This window comes from Maylandia zebra, linkage group LG6 (assembly GCF_041146795.1).
Source record: "Maylandia zebra isolate NMK-2024a linkage group LG6, Mzebra_GT3a, whole genome shotgun sequence".
Lineage (NCBI taxonomy): Eukaryota > Metazoa > Chordata > Actinopteri > Cichliformes > Cichlidae > Maylandia > Maylandia zebra.
In genome coordinates this window covers 37,478,021-37,495,399 of record NC_135172.1, presented here as the reverse complement: position 1 = coordinate 37,495,399, position 17,379 = coordinate 37,478,021, and the positions used below count along the sequence as shown (strand labels likewise).

General features: G+C 41.8%; 1 protein-coding gene across 1 annotated transcript; it reads right to left on the bottom strand.

Annotated features, from left to right (window-relative positions):
- Window positions 1–11,869: 11,869 nt before the first annotated feature.
- LOC143419059 (uncharacterized) lies at window positions 11,870–16,974 on the bottom strand. The gene is made up of 2 exons (XM_076885207.1): window positions 12,069–16,974; window positions 11,870–11,956 (listed from the first exon to the last, which is right to left on the bottom strand). The coding sequence occupies exon 1, from the start codon at window positions 16,800–16,802 to the stop codon at window positions 12,648–12,650; it is 4,155 nt and encodes a 1,384-aa protein (XP_076741322.1). The 5' UTR covers window positions 16,803–16,974; the 3' UTR covers window positions 11,870–11,956; window positions 12,069–12,647.
- Between the last annotated feature and the right edge of the window lie 405 nt (window positions 16,975–17,379).

Below are 17,379 nucleotides of genomic sequence, written 5' to 3'. Positions count from 1 at the left end.
CCTCAAAAAATGATCATGGTATTCAAAATGTATGTAATATGAAACAAAAAACAACTGCATTAGTCTTCATAGTCAAAATCCTCATGAGCTCATAATCCTAATGAGCACAGGGACACACAACTCAAGGCCCCAATTAACACTTCTACCTTAAAATTAACCACATGGGTCTTAAGGCAGATTTATATTATACAGGGTGTATCAAAAAGAATCATTCTATTTCAAAAGCCTATATTTTTAAAGTAATGGACATGAAATGGACATTTTTAAAAACATGTCTGAATATAAAGTTTTTCATACAAAGCGTAAAAGGTTCACAAATGCTCCAGATGCACGGCATAAATCAAACAATAGTCAAACCCCTCTCATAGTTTTGTGAGCTTGTCATGAGTTACTGCAGCCACTTCTGTTATGCTACCTACAGGCAACCACGTGAACCTTGTGAATCTACTCATCCTAACAGAATTTGTTTTGATCGTTACCAGTGAACAAAGTAAAGAGAGCATATGTCTGTGTGTCTGCTTATGCACAGCAGTAGGAACGTGGATTGGATAACCACATACCCTCAACATTTGACAGTGGCTGATTCCTGTTAGTTAATAAATTATTTAAACATTGATGATGTGATGAGAGTGCCCTATACAGCCATACTGGATACAACATGTCAATTAGCTCTTTGTGGGTGTCGTGTTTTGTTTCATTTTCTTTTGCCTCTCTATTATCACTATCTAATGAAAGCAGTAAATGCCCCAAAAGAATCACAAACAAAGAGATGAGCATGAAGCCAGGACTCAACATGATGCTTGCCAGTAGATAAAGGGTTACAGAAGAAATGACACTGTGTTACCTTCTGCTTGTAAACCTTTTATATGAGGATTAAGAGTCCACTATGTTCTCGTAATATGAAGGTCTGAAAGACCTAATGAGCAGCTGCTCCACAGAGCTGGAGATGGATATGAACAAGTCACTGAGGTTAATTTTAAAAGTCAAGGCTCAGGTATCATTGCACTGCATTGCAAACATGCTATCACCTTCATTAGTGGCAGGAAATATCAATGACCTGCTCATCTGAAGCCGTAAATCCTTTCAGTATGTTGCAATCAGGAATTGTTGTCTTGTCTTAATCCACCACCCAAAGCTGTCCTTTAAGCACTGAAAACCTCCAGGGAAGATCACTGACTCTTCAAAAGGAAACTTGCCAAGTACATGGTGCTAATCATTGAATGCAGAACAGGAAGTCTCAGAGCACAGAGCTTACCTACAGAGGCTGGATTCAGCAGCTTTGGTGCCTAATGTCTGTCTGACAAGCTGACAATTCATCTCGATGGGCATTAAGGAAGGGAAGAGAAGCAGAGGAGCCATTAGCAGCACCAGATGGTGGAGGTTTTATGATGATGTAACATCTGATTACTCTAGAAGCATAACTACTGGTAATAAATAAATCCAGTTCTAATGTATTTGATATCTAGCTTTCCCTATATTTTTAAAACTGTAATCCGCTTTGTCCATTTCTTCAAGTCTAATGCCTCTCTGAGACTGAGTTGGGAAAATATATTCCCTGCTCAGTTACCAGCTGGTGATAAGCTACTTAATTCAACTATAATGTCACCTGGGCGAAGAAAGAACGAGAGAGAAAACAAAAAATACAGCCTGGAATTAAATGAAAGTAGTAGAATTCAAGAAAGTGAGGTAGCCTACTACAGAGTTGAAAAGTGTACATTGAATTCTTGAGGTTCGCATTTTCTCCGTCTATGCTGGCCAAAAGTTAGCATATTTGAAAGAAGCTACCAACTAGCCTGCTGCGTTAGCGTGCACAAATTGTATGGGTGCAGATCATAGACACACATATCTGCTAATTTAGTGTGGTGTAGCGAGAAAACTAGAATTTCACTCACTACACTGAAGCAGACATTGATTAATCTGGACCCCAGAGGAGGACATACTGGTTGTCAGAGGTCCACTTCAGTGACTCCAATTAATAGAGATGATGCCTATCAGACTACCAGGCTACAACAAATGCACTTGTAACCCACTGCTGTAGGTACACCTGTCAGTCAAAGCAGCCATGACCCTAACCCAAATGAAAGGGTTATAACCCCACCCCACCCCCACCCCCCAATAGACCTGGGGGAAATGAATGCATGCAGGATGTAAGGGGGAACTATCCAAAGCGACCAAACCACTTTTGAACCAGGTGTTTTTAATGCCATAATCTTAACAGTGTAAGATGTGGGTTGACTTGCCACTAAAGGAAATGTTTTTGGCTCTTTTATCTTGGCTTAATTTTTCACCCCCAGAGATTTCCACTTTAAACACTTTAAACGGGTTAAACAGGAAGTTAGGATAACACTGTTTCCCTCATGGCACATTCAGAACTCATGAAAAATTAAAACAACGTGGTCACATCTACAGTATGTTTAATAATTTACAACCCACCTGTCAGCTGTACAGAGCAGTACTAAATTCAGTGTAGAAGATTTAAAATGTTTTTTATTTACTGCTATAGTCTGTAGTGACAAATATTAGATTATTTTATTTAAGGAGAAATGTGTCTTCCAAATAAAAACAACAAAAGACAAAAATGAAGAGATCTATTTTAGCAAGGAATACCAGTTTTCAGCACTGCCACGATCATATATTCATAGTTAATAATATTCATAAGGTATAAGAGTTTAAGCAAATACACCTACATTGTTTTTTACATTGCAAGGGACTAGAAAAGAGGAAATGAGGAAGATAGCCATAGGGGAGAGGAACATAAAAATTGGAAGACAATATTAAGACAGATGGAGAGAAATGGCCAAAATAACACAAGAGAGTGTGACACACGTAGTGAGACATGGAGAGTGTGGTTCTGATTACAAGGAAGATTGCCTTGGTGACATATTAGTTTAATCAAGCAAAGCTGTATGGGGAAACGGGGAATCATTCAACAGGGCTGTCGTCATTTAACTTAACTGATGTTGCCCTTTCCTCATTTCCATTCTCCACATGCCTCTGATATATTAAGGAGTACACCGAAGGCAACAGGAGCGAGATCTGACCAAAAATTACCAATGGTTCAAATCCTGCTTTGTAGTCTGCGGTAGCTTCAGTGTACTATATGCAAACGGCTGTTATCCCTCTCTGTGGATCTGTATTTGCAGATCTCTGCATATGCACGTGTGTGAGTGCCTTTCCCAGAAGTGGACTGCCTGCAGCTCATTGGCCACCTGGTCTTCTGTGTTAGCTTTAACCCAATAAGCAGAGAGAGGCTGACTGACAGCGACTCTCTAACCTTACCAGTCAATGCAGGCTGAAAAAAAAAACCTTGGGTATATGAGTTTGTGTGTGTGTACTAGTGTGTGTAATAATGTGTCCACTAACTTGACATGGACTGTGCACTCCTCTCATTTCTTTTGCAGTGTGTGTTTTATTGTGCACTTGATGAATACTTCCATTCAATTCCACAACACTTTCAGTTTTTCAGCAACCTAAAGCACAGCCCCTTCTTTTCAACATGAATATATTAGGTTGACATAAGACAAGAACAAGGAGAAGAACAGTAATTCTTGTCATACTTGTCTTTTATGTTAACACTAGTGACAGCACAAAGCAGAGTGACAGCCTAAACAAATAATATGCATGCTTGCCCACTGCTTCTGTATATAAAGTTAAAGTTTTACTGCGAGTTTTGAAAGAACCACTTTAAGGAAAGTGGGAATGCATCTTGAAATATAGCTGAAATAATATAAATATAATAACTACATCAAATTTTTAAAATGGCAGTGTGATATATTCATGTATTCGATGGGCTTTTTAATATGGATTTGGCTAATAGCTTCAAAGGATAATAACTAGGTATGGTAATATGTGGATCTAGGTCCTTAACACACACCAAAGACCACTGATGTCATACGGAGTTGCTGTTTGAAGGACACAAGACAACTAATTTTCTATAGCACACACACATGTGTAGCCACAACACATTACATTAGATTTATAAGCAAGGAAACTGCTTTTTTCCTTGGGTTAATGGCAGTCTATGTGCAGAGGGGAAATAGGGATGTCATAAATAATTGTTGGCATTCGTGTGTGTGTGTGTGTGTGTGTGTGTGTGTGTGTGTGTGTGTGTGTGTGTGTGTGTGCGCGCGCGCATGCAGTGAGAGATACAAAATGTAGAAATGTAATATAATAGATTTGTTTCTATGAACAAAGCGAGATAAGGAGAGAGAGCTTTTGGTTACTGTTTCATCAGAGCAGGCAGAACAGACTCTTTTTCTGTCCCTGTCAGTCAGTTTATGGCCAGACCCTGGAGACACTCTGATATGCCGAACACACCCCTCTTTTCTAGTACATGTGCTATGTCACATGTCTGTATATTTTAATAATAAACTATGATTATTATTGTTTAATAATCTTACATTAATATAACACCTTTCTGGGAAATTTCAATATATGAAAAGACAAAAATAGAGAATTATGAACTCAGGACATAGGCAGTGGCAACAAGTGACAGCCAGTAAGATATTTAAGATCTGATGGTGGGGAGCAGTTGTGCAGACACTGAAGCTTGTGCTGGGCTTTGTTGGGTAGTCCATTAAGGGTCCAGATGAGAGGCATCGAAAGTGTGCATTCAGTCTGACAGGGATGAACAGACTCTTGCAGCGCTTTATGAGGTGATGGAAAACAGATTTGATGGTGGACTGAGGTGTAATATGGAATAAGAGGGTGGAGTTTATGATCACAGACTTCAGAGGATGAGCAAACAGAGCAGATGTCCACTTTAAAAATATCACAAACCATGACATCACTGTTAATGCTGTTTATTTTTAATATACTGAACAGCATCTAGGTTTTGTGCAGAAAGTTGACTGCTGGGCTTTTTTTTATCATCATAGACAAGAAACTGCAGGTTATGATGGCCAAAATCTGTCCAGCGGGGAGAATGTAGAAAGGGAGCAAATCATAAGGACAAGGACAAGGGCTCAGGGGTAGGTTGGTATGTACTAACCAAAGCCGAACCAAATCAAGAGTATAGAACAATTGGTTTGCTGTGGTGACCAGCTCAGCACCAAAGCAAACAGTTACTGTGTGCATAGGAGAGAAGGAGGAGAGGCAACAGAGAAACCAATTCTTTGTGGTTTAGGTGTGCACATGTGTGTTTCTGTGATCATGAGAGGGGGATGACTTTACTGAAGCAGCACCACTGATACACTGTTTTCACTTTGCAATAGCTTTGTTGAGCTATATTCTGAACAAGTAACATGTTGCAAGTCATATGAATTCTGTTTGCTTTTGACTAGTGTAGTAGTTGGCCTGTGGATTATAATCATAGTTGCTATGATCAACTACCATAATAACCATTTGCTGATTTTAATGTTAACCAGTAAGTTATAAAAACCCTGAAGCGACTAAGAAAGTAATCCCAATCCAGTTCTTTTGATAGGATTTGTGCATGTGGTGGATCATTGTTCTTTTCCCAGTCACATTACAGCATGCCCCTTGGGTGTTACTGCTGTAAAATATCATTCCTGTCAGTATGCAGTGGTTATATCTGCTAACACGAACCATCTTTTTATATGTACTGTATGCTATGGAAGAGTTGTTGGGTACATTAGGGGATTATGTAATGGGGATGTAGGTGTATGTTCACAGCTATACAGTGCCATGTAAATGAAGGCTCGAGCAGTGCAGTGTTGTTGCCTGCCTTATTAGTGCTTCCCACTATCCTCTCCTCCAAATCATATTAATCCAGCCTACACTCCTTCAATTAGAGACTATTGATTAGCTGACATTCTACAAAAAGGAACCATCTGTGATCATGTAATAATGAAGAGCCCAACAAGTGTAGCACTTTGATTTTATGCTATACTGAAAGCACTATCGTACATTTTTATGCATTATTCATTTTCTGATGGAAGGGTACAGCACAAAAGGGTTTTCCACTGGGCTGTACTGTGTGTAGGCTAGCCCATATTTGTTGCTCAGAAACACATCAAGTCACTGGAATATAAGCGTATTCTGACAGTGAAAGGTTGTATTAGGTGAAGGAGTGGCCAGCTGAATAAAATATTCTCACTTCCATCTGATCTATTACAATTCATTTTAGCATTTACAAGTAAGGGGACATCCTAATTGGGATGGGAATCAAGAACCAGTTCTAGTAGTCAAAATTCTTGGAGTCGTTAGTCTGCCTGCCCTTTAGAGCCTGCTTATCGGTTCTCGCAATGATCATTTATTTTTATTGCACAAAACTATGAGAGCACGATGGTAGAGCGGAGACTGCTCCAGGACAGAAACAACTGCATTACACAGATAACATAACTTCGGCTCTTTGCAAGCACCTGCACAGATAGCATGCTAACGCTAAGCTAGCCCACAGCCCAGAGTGATGTTAGATGCTGACCCCAGCCCAGCACCGTGATAAAGTGAGTCGTCATCTGCAGTGAAGCCGCTGCTAAACTTCAAGTGGTAACAAATGGATGAACAGTCGGGCTGAGGAGTCCGTTTCTACCTGTTCATGTTTCTAAAGTAGAATCACTGTGACGATCTCTTTGTCTCTTTGTGCTGGTTTTAATCTTTGATTTGTGTTTTCGGCTTTGTGTTCATAACTAAATACTAAGAGAAAGACCACGTGTGTCCTCATTAGGATAGAGATTTGTGTTGGTGTGTGGGGCTGTAGCCTGTATGTTTCTAGTGTTAACTGGTCATTATGAGACAGTGTGTTTCAGATAATTTTACAGAGTAACATGAAAGTAACATAATAGTATAGTAGTATAATTACTATTCCTGGGAGTAATTAAGTAAAGTTCAGAAGTAAAGTTCAGATTCAGAAGAAAGAAAAAAGAAAAAAAAAGACCAGTTTCAGGGGAAACCTGCCTCACTGCCACAGGAGTCCGAACTCGTTTGTGTGTGTGAGTGTGTTTCATTGTGTGTGGCTGCTTAGATAAGCAAAGCGTGCGTGAGATTTCATGTAAAAACGAGTGTCTTCTGAGGTAGGCTGGGTGGTCTGGCCCACAGGTAGGACGTTAGCGGTTTATTTGTGAATATCAATGGTTATTTGTAGAAAATGTAATTTAATGTATAGGTGTAACATACTGCTTTACTTTTATGAAAAACTTTGTGTAATATGCGCTATAATTACTTTTTTTGAATAATGACCCTAACACTGATCAAAACAAAGAGGGTAAACACCTCAAACATCCACAAACATTTGACCAGGCAGCATGTAATTAATTTGCATGAATGTAATGTCTTTGACATGCTGTTTAGAGATGGTGGTGACTCTCAATATGGAGCCAATGAGAACTGATAAGGACTCAAAGTGATAGACCGCTTTCTCTTTCTCTCTTCTTCTTGTTTTTCCTAGTAAAGAACTTGCAGCTACGATTTTTGTCAAAGCATTTCACACATACCATCTTGCGTGACAGCTGTGTTTTGTTGCTTCTATGAAATAGGGTACTATTGGTTACCTTTCCTAAAGGCTTCTTTCCTTTGGACAGGGCCTTGGATTCATATTGGATTTGGTTGATAGGCCAATGATATCTCAGAGAGTTTAAGCAGTTAACCTGATCTCCTTGATGCAACATCATGCTCTTTAGGTCTGCTCATACTCAGCTCTATCTGTCTTTCGCCCAAACCAAACTGACTGCAGCTGCATCCCCCTGAGAGAATTTTACTTGGTAATACAAACTGTCCCTTGATGCTTCTGTGACAAGTGCTTCCTACATACAGTTTTCTTGCATATTATGTTAAAATGCATTTGCAGTCACTTACGTTGTCATGTGCATTTAGCTGAAAGCACTCAGCTATCTTCAAACTCAGTGTTTTAGTAGAATAAGAAATGCACTAGGTCTCAAAGCAGAAGATCATTTTTTTTCTTTTCTTACATTGGAGTGAACTGACTCTTTGAGGTCACGACTAATCCAAGAAATACTGAAGGCTTTTGATGTGACCCAGAAGAGGGCATTCAGTCCATTTATTTCAAGGATTGAATTTGATGGACTTAAGAACTATTGGCCATGCAGTTTGCAAAAATGTGCTATAAATGAATCATATCCATTTTAACACAAATGGGTATATTCAACAACAGAAAAATGTATATATATATCCATCCATCCATCCATCCATCCTCATCCGCTTTGTCTGGGGCCGGGTCGCGGGGGCAGCAGCCTAAGCAAAGAGGCCCAGACCTCCCTCTCCCCAGCCACCTCCTCCAGCTTATCCGGGGGAATACCAAGGCGTTCCCAGGCCAGCCGAGAGATATAATCTCTCCAGCGTGTCCTGGGTCTGCCCCGGGGCCTCCTCCCGGTGGGACATGCCTAGAACACCTCACCCAGGAGGCGCCCAGGGGGCATCCTTGTCAGATGCCCGAACCACCTCAGCTGGCTCCTTTCGATGTGGAGCAGCAGCTGCTCTACTCTGAGCCCCTCCCGGATGGCCGAACTTCTCACCCTATCTCTAAGGGAGAGGCCAGCCACCCTTCGGAGGAAGCTCATTTCTGCCGCTTGTATCCGCGATCTCGTTCTTTCGGTCACTACCCACAGCTCGTGGCCATAGGTGAGGGTAGGGACGTAGATCGACCGGTAAATTGAGAGCCTCGCTTTTACACTCAGCTCCCTCTTCACCACGACGGACCGGTGCAGCGTCCGCATTACTGCAGCTGCAGCCCCAATCCGTCTGTCGATCTCCGGCTCCCTTCTCCCATCACTCGCGAACAAGACCCCGAGATACTTGAACTCCTCCACTTGGGGCAGGAACTCATCCCCGACCCGGAGTGGGCACTCCACCCTTTTCCGGCTGAGAACCATGGCCTCAGATTTGGAGGTGCTGATCCTCATTCCCGCTGCTTCACACTCGGCTGCGAACCGTTCCAGTGCGAGCTGGAGGCCCTCACCCGATGAAGCCAACAGAACCACATCATCTGCAAAAATCAGAGATGAGATTCTGAGGCCACCAAAGCGAAAGCCCTCCGCCACTTGGCTGCGCCTAGAAATCCTGTCCATAAAAATTATGAACAGAATGTATATATATAAATATGTGAATTCTCAAGGTTTAACAGAAGCAAAGCTTTTGTGATTAGATGTGGAGAAGCAGTTAGATTCAATTAGAAAGCATTTTCTATAAAACCTGCTGAGAAAAGAATTAAAGAATTTAAATTAATTATAAAATCTTGCAATGATTTGTCTTTGAGAGAGGAGAAATAAATATCTTCTATTCACACTGTTTACTGAAGCATTAAGTCAAACAATAGCATATCACTAATGAAGACATTAAACTTACTGGGTTAGAACAGAAACTCTGAAATTATATCCTTGGAGCATCTAAATATGAAATTATTATGTACCACAGTTAATGCATAAGAGGCATAATTTTACAGTAGCTGGTATGCAGAGACAGTAGCATACTTACATAGCAGTCACCTTATACATGTAAATATAAGTTGTTATAAAAATATAACCTATTATAATGAGTTTCACTCATAACAGACCAGACAAACATACAGAGGTTTACAGTAATAGCCAGTTAAATTCCTTTAGATGTATAGACAGTATAGACATTTTTTTTATTACAAAATAGCATTTATGACAAGTGCAGCTACTTTTTTATTGAAGTGGAAGTGTGCAGAATAATGCAAAGATGCATTTTGAAGAATTGGAAGAATTAGGTTTCTAAAAAATCTAATCAAATGTTTCAGACTCTCCAAAAGCACAATCAAGCACATGAAAGGTAAGGGGAAGTGGGCACGAGATTTCCAGAGGTTAGAGAAAAAGTCTGAATACTTCTGGTAGGTTCAGTACCATTTAAAAAAAAAAGCTGTCATAAATATTATCTAAACTCAGCATCCAATTTCTGATGCAAAGTTATGATTATTTGCAAATCAGTATCTCTATTCTGTTTTCGACTTTCACAGCTCTCACAGAAATGTTTCTAACAGTAGGCAGCTGGTTTCCTGTGGAAAAACATCTCTAAAAGCCTATTGTATAATACAGTAGCTGCTCAGGATGGAAATAGCACATAGTGGCTACTGAGTGAGTATAATGTAGTTAGGCAGTAAAAGACACATACTTCTCTTTGGCGTTATTAGCGACAGATCTCAAAGAGAGTGCACATTGGACTTCTGTCATTAAATGAGTCTTTCTATAACTTCTAGGTGACGTTATCATAAACTGTTTCGTAACAAACAAGTAAACATGTCAGGGAACAAGCTTACATGCTTACGAAGCTTGTTAAATGAGGGAAGGCTATGATTATATCTAAAGAGTTGGTAAGCATCTTACATATTTTGCTGTCTCTGCTACACTCATCTGAGAACATTACAACAAAGTCAGAAGGTGTGTAGATTTCACTGTAGTATGACTTTATCAAACTAACACAAAGAAAGGAAAATGCAGACTGGAATGTGCTTCTGACTTGGTGAATCCAATAAATGGCAGTTCACTTTTATTCATTTATTTTTAGCCCTTTTGGATTATTTTCAATTTCATTAAATTTAACTTTATTTAAATTGTGCCAAACAACAACAGTAGCCTCAAGGTGCATTATATTGTAAGGTAAAGACTCTACAGTACTACAGAGAAAAACCCTGCAGTCAGATGACCCCATATGAGCAAGCTACAGTGGGAAGAAAAACACTCTATTAACATGAATCTTGCACCTCATTTTCTCACACATCTGGATTCCTATTAATTAATACTAATTAAATTCATACTCAAAGATACAGGTTTACATATAGCCTGTGGCAATTTGAATTTATTTTTTATACTGGGAACTAGTAATTGATATATTAAATTCTGAGTCTGTCTTATCAGTTATAGTATTCTAAAAAAAACAGAGGGAGGCTATCTGTGCAGACTCTCAGCATGATGCAATATACTGCCAAATTCTGTGGCGATTGCTGTGCTTCTTCAGAATTCAAATTGACACTGTAAAGAAATAAGAGAAAAACTTTCTGTAAGTTTTCACTCAAAAAAAACAAAACGTTGGTGCCTTGTGAAGAATTACAACTAGGACTGTGCTGCAGCTGTGTCCCTCCCTGCACCATCTACCTCTCCCTGTCTTCTCAGCTCACGCTTCTCCATCTAACCTCCTGATCACTTCGTCTCCTCTCTAATCTGTCACACTTGTCTTTCTCTTGTCATCACTTTTTAATCTCAGCCTGGGTTCACCCACTCCTCCTACTGCCTCTGTTTTGACCCCTGCACCTTTTCATTCTCTCCCTTTTCTTGCTTCTGTTTTTTTCACCGGGCACCGGTGAAAAAGTTTGTTTTTTTTAAATAAGAGAAACTTGGTAGCACCATAGGTGACACTAGTTACAAATTAATTACTGAATTTATTTCTGCATCCTCATCCTCTCTTTGTTTGATCTTCCAGTCATCCACAGACTGTCGATTCGTCACCTGTTGTCAGATCAATAATGCATCTCAGCACAATTGCTCTAGACATGTCATTGTGCTGTGGTTTAAATTGATCTTGAGTATGTGAAACCACTTTGCATGCAGTTCTCAGCAGCAAATGTGATATTTTTCAAATCGCATCAAGATGGAATATTCAGATGAATCATTATGTTCTACATATTACTCCCATCGGGTAACAAAAATTACTAAATTTCAGATATGTTTCCAGGCAGAGGGCATACACAGGAACAAAGTCCAACCTACATAATGAACCTGCTCATGTGTCTGCAGGGCGGGCTACATTTTATAAACTTTGGTTAAATTGCGAGTTTGTCTTATTTTGATTTCCCACCCAAGTCAAGCTGTGGTGGCTGTTCATCATTCAGAGTGAGTTTGGTTAAATCATTCGCAGTCTCCTCTTCTTCCTCCACACTGACCTCTGACCTGCTTAAAATGCACCATCTCCTCTGGGACTCAAAGACTGTTTCGTCATTGTTTCTACTCTGGTCGAAAGAATCCACGCTTCGTACTGATGTCCACAATTCTTTTATTCCTCTCACAATCATGGAGCACCGTGAAAACTAGAAACAAGTAAAATAATATCGATAGCACATATGATATTCATCTCAGCCACTTATTTCCTTTCACAAGGTGCACAAGTGTTAAACAAATAACAGCATAATGATTTTTTACCGTGTACGCCTTGTAAAACCAGCAGTAGAAAAGTTGTATATTCCGAAAAGTCCGCCGTGTTACCGTTCTGTCTTGTCTCTCCCGCGCACAACTTCCGGTTCCCGCAACTCACAGGAAGTGACTACTTCACAATAATATTTTAACAGAAACATTTCTTATAAGCAGGATATATCACTGGATTCATAGATTACCTTTCCTACTGCAAATGTACACAAGCATGAGAAGCAAATAAAGAAAACAAATAGAAAACAATAACGATCTCAGATTCACTTTGGTGTTGTCATGGCAACCCACACAAACATTTCAGCGTCAGCTACACTCCCACCAATTACCTTTGATTATTACAATTGAGAACGTAAATGCACTTGCATTTCTCATTATATCAATGGTAATTCCCAAGCACCATGTTGTTGTTTTAAACATTCTTGCATTGACATAAACAATATTCTTTTCTCAACAAATGAATTCAACAATATGAACAGTAGATTTTACATCTCCATAACATGTGCATGAAGTACAGCATAATGACAACTTCTATTTTAGAAGGGAAATCTAATCAATGAATGACATTTTTCCCATTTAGCTGTTTTTCACCAGGACCACTAATTTCTGAATGGGTCTCTGAATGATTGAGGGTTGGACAAGGCGTTCGCCTCCCTTTCCTAACTTCCGATCACCAGTCTGGATTGTCACCTTCCGTACAAGTCCATCATCATCCTCATGTGCTTCCACAACCCTAGCAAGTTTCCATTCATTGCGAGGAACATCTTCCTCTTTGAGAATCACAATGTCACCCACCTCCACATTACGTCTTGGTGTATGCCATCGCTGTCTCAGAGCAATATTGGCCAGGTATTCCTTTCTCCATCTGTGCCAAAATTGCTCAGTCAAATACTGTACCCTTCTCCACCGTTTCTTAGCATACAGGTCCTCCTTGACGAATTTACCTGGAGGTGGAAGTGGGACTGAGGATTTCATGGTGATCAAGTGGTTCGGTGTGAGTGGCTCCAAGCTTTTGGGGTCATTGATGTTATCAACAGTGAGTGGGCGGTTATTCACGATGCACATAGCTTCATAAAGGAATGTCCTCAATGAAGCATCATCCAACCTTCCCACACTGCAGGCAAGGACTGTGCTCAGTACGCTTCTCACTGTCCGGATTTGACGCTCCCATGCGCCTCCAGCATGACTAGAGTGGGGCGTATTCATCTGGAAGTCGCACTGATTTTCTGCTAGGTATGCAGTCACTCTTTCCTTATCAAGTTCTTTCAGAGCCTTTGCCATCTCGTTTCTTGCCCCCATAAAGTTAGTTCCCTGATCGGACCTAATGTGCCTAACAGCTCCACGAAGGGCAATGAAGCAGCGCAAGGCATTGATGAATGCGTCAGTCGTCAAATCCTCCAACATCTCTATATGCACTGCCCTTGAGCAAAAACATGTGAAGAGGAGGCCGTACCGTTTTTGATCTTTGCGACCTTGTTTGGTGTGAAAAGGACCAAAGCAGTCCATACCACAATAAGTGAATGGTGGTGTGGGATCAACACGGTCACTAGGTAGATCTGCCATCCGTTGCTCCTCTGGTGGCGCGCGGGCTCTCCTGCACTGTACGCACTGCCTGATGTATTGGGCTACAGCCTTACTTCCACCAGTGATCCAGTAACCATTGGCTCTCAGGGCATTGAGGGTTTGTCCTCTGCCTTGGTGTTGTATCTTGGTATGATGGTGTGCAATGATGAGGTTTGTAACAGCACCATCTTTAGGAAGGATCACTGGGTGTCTTAACTCAAGAGGCACAGATGCCTTCCTCAGTCTTCCTCCTACTCTCATTATGCCATCTTGGAGAAATGGGTCAAGCTGAAAGAGTTGGTGGTTGCAAGGCAGCCTTCCTAGTTTCTGGCTGAGTGTGTTTAACTCCTCTTGAAAGGCATCTTGTTGTGCAAGCTTGACGAGAGTCTGTGCAGCTTGCTTTCTCTCTTCCACGCTTAAAGGCTCAGCGGTCCTGATCCTCTTTGCCAGCCGCTGGATACGAGCAATGACGTTGACAGCTGTAGTCCATCTTGAGAACCGCAGCAGATGCTTCTGGATGTCAAACTGCCTTGCTACATCAACCTTCAACACCTGAGTAGTCCTCACCTCTGGGTCTCCCACCAGCAAATCTGAAGTAGCCTGTTTTGTGGCTATCTCTCTTTCCCATAGAAAGCTGGGACCAGAGAACCAATTTGACTTGATGAGGTCAGCTACTTTGAGGCCTCTCGAGGCATGATCAGCAGGGTTTTCTCCTGTGTCAACATAGTACCATTTCCGTGCATCGGTGGTTTCTCGAATTCTCTGCACGCGGTTTGCCACGAACACATGGAACCTTCTTGCTTCATTATTGATGTAACCAAGCACGACCTTTGAGTCTGTCCAAAAATATTCGTCATCAACCTTGAGTTCTAGCTCCTCTCTTAACATGCTGCTCACAGATGCCGAGGTTACTGCTGCAGTTAACTCAAGTCTCGGTATGGTAACTATTTTGGTTGGTGCAACCCTCGCCTTGCCCATGACCAAGGAGCAGCATACCCTTTCTCTGCTTACCACTCTGATGTAAGAGCACTGGCCATACCCTTGACTGCTTGCATCAGAGAAATGATGAAGCTCGACTCTTTGAATCTCGCCAAGGCTGTCAGGTATGAAGCATCTTTGAATTTCAATTCTTTCCAGGTTCTCCAGATCCTTCATCCAAGTCTCCCACCTTAACTTCAAGCCTTTGGGTAGTGGCTCATCCCACCCTGTGCCTCTCTGACACATCTCCTGCAGCACTCTTTTCCCTTCAAGAATGACTGGGGCTAGAAACCCCAAAGGGTCATACAAGGAGGCCACAATTGAGAGAATCCCTCGGCGCGTTGCTGGTTTCTCCTCAAGTGACACCTTGAAGGAGAAGCTATCATTTTCAACATTCCACCTTATACCTAGCACTCTTTGAACTGGTAAATCCTCGTGATTAAGATCAACATTCTTTACCTCCGTAGCACGCTCTGCAACATCGACAGAGTCAAGGACCTCTCGGCTGTTGGAGAGAAATTTGTGAAGGTGCAGCTTTCCTTTGGCACACACGGCTTGGGCTTCTTTGACCAGTTCAATTGCCTTACCCACCGACTCTACACTTATGAGACCATCGTCGACATAGAAATGTTTCTGGATGAAGTTAGCTGCGGAGGGGTACTCTTTCTCACATTGGCTGGCAAGGTGCTTCATGCCATAATTGGCGCAGCCAGGGGATGATGATGCTCCAAACAGGTGAACCTTCATGCGGTACTCTCTGGGTTCAGAGTTTGTGTCTCCATTTTCCCACCAGAGAAACCGCAGGTAGTCTCTATCATCCTCGCTCACATGAAACCTGTGGAACATTTTCTCCACATCACACATGACTGCGATGGGATGTTTACGGAAGCGGCACAGCACGGCTGTTAGGCTATTTGTGAGGTCAGGTCCTGTTAGCAGATGGTCGTTTAAGGAGGTGCCTTCATACCTTGCAGAGCAGTCGAAAACCACTCTGATTTTTCCTGGTTTTCTGGGGTGGTAAACTCCTTGGTGTGGGATATACCAGACTTTCCCCAGCTCTGCTTGGTTTTCCACTTTCTCTGCATCTCCATCCTTGAAGACACCTTCCATAAATCTCACGTAGTCTATTTTGAATTTGGGATCTCTGTCCAGCTTCCTCTTTAGATGCTTCAGCCGTACTAACGCCAGCCCTTTGTTGTCTGGGAGATGCGGACGTGCTTTGAAAGGGAGAGGCATCTCCAGGTGACCATCCTTATTTTGTTGGATTCTGTCTTTCAAGATCTGCAGGAAGCAAATATCTTCTTGAGATATGCTTCTGTCACCAGGTTTTGTGTCTGCAAAATCAGACTCCAGGGCCTTGATGACAGCAAATGGTGTTATGGGTGGCACCTCTCTGACAGACACTCGATGACAAAAACCAGTCACATCTTTAGCCTGCACACGCTGTGGTGCGCTTCCCACAATGCTCCAACCAAGATCCGTCTCAATAGCATAAGGCTCATAGTCACCCCCAGTGACGACCCTTCTTGGAATTAACGCTCTGGAGCAGTCGTATCCAATCAACAATCCAACACCACAGTCCATCAACGGGGGTATCTCCTGGGCCATGCTTACAAGGTGTTTCCATTTGTTGGCTGTCTGGCAAGTGGGAATATGTGTGCGGTCAAGGGGAATGAAGTCCCTTGTGTAGGCTGGAGGCAAACTGATGGAAACATTAGAGGAAAATCCTCTAACTTTGAGCTTGCATACTCTTTGACTCTTCACGACTGAGTCTCTCCCCATCATGGTGGAAAGTTTAAGTTTCACTGGTTCCATTGTTGCTTGTAGCTTTTCGCACACCTCCTGATCAACAAATGTGTGACTGCTTTGAGTGTCCAATAGTGCATACACTAGGGTTTCAGTGTCCGGAGCACTAAGTGTTGAGATCCACACTGGGACTATCATTGATGTACTCCCACCTTCACCTCCACTCACACAACATGATAATGACAACGTACTTTCTTCAACTGCGCCTTGTGTTGATGCTGCTGTAGAACGATCTTCATGCAATGGCGTTGGGTGACTCTTTCTGCATATGCCACACATGGCCCTGTTCCTACAGTCTTTAGAATTGTGACCCTTTCTTAGACATGCAAAACACAACTTATTTTCAAGTATGCATTTTTTCTTATCCTCTACAGACATGTCCATAAGCCTCTTGCATTTATGTATGGAATGGTTCTCACTACAGCAAATACACTGGCCATTATTGGAATTTTGTGTTGGTGTGGTCCATTTCTTTGGTTTCCCTGCATCTCCCAACTTGATTTCACCAGGGTCAGATTTGGCGGTGGAGCTTGATGGAATCGGGGGTTTCACATTTGTGGCAAACGTGTTTGCTTTTGAATGCTTCATCTCTCTTGCTGGTGCCTCTGCAGAGTGCCTTAAGGCATGTAAGGATGACACTGGATTGCATGCGATGCGTGACTCCTTAGAGATAAAGGAAGCAAACTCATGAAAGCTTGGATAGTCGTTGCCCCGATCTAGCTGCTCTGTGACATAACGGTTCCATCTAGATGTCACCCAATCAGGAAGCTTGACTAGTATTTTCTGATTCTCCTCACAGTCGTTAAGAACCTGTAAGCCCTTTACGTGAGGCATGGCATTACTACATGTTTGGAGGAAATCACTGAAATCTCTTAACTTGAGATATTCCTTTCCACCAATCTTCGGCCACCCATTTAGCTTATCTCTGAAAGCCCGCTGCACTACAAAGGAATGGCCATAT

Excerpts from the sequence above, each read along its gene's own strand:
- LOC143419059 (XM_076885207.1), bottom strand. The coding sequence starts at position 16,802 with ATGGACATGTCTGTAGAGGATAAGAAAAAATGCATACTTGAAAATAAG.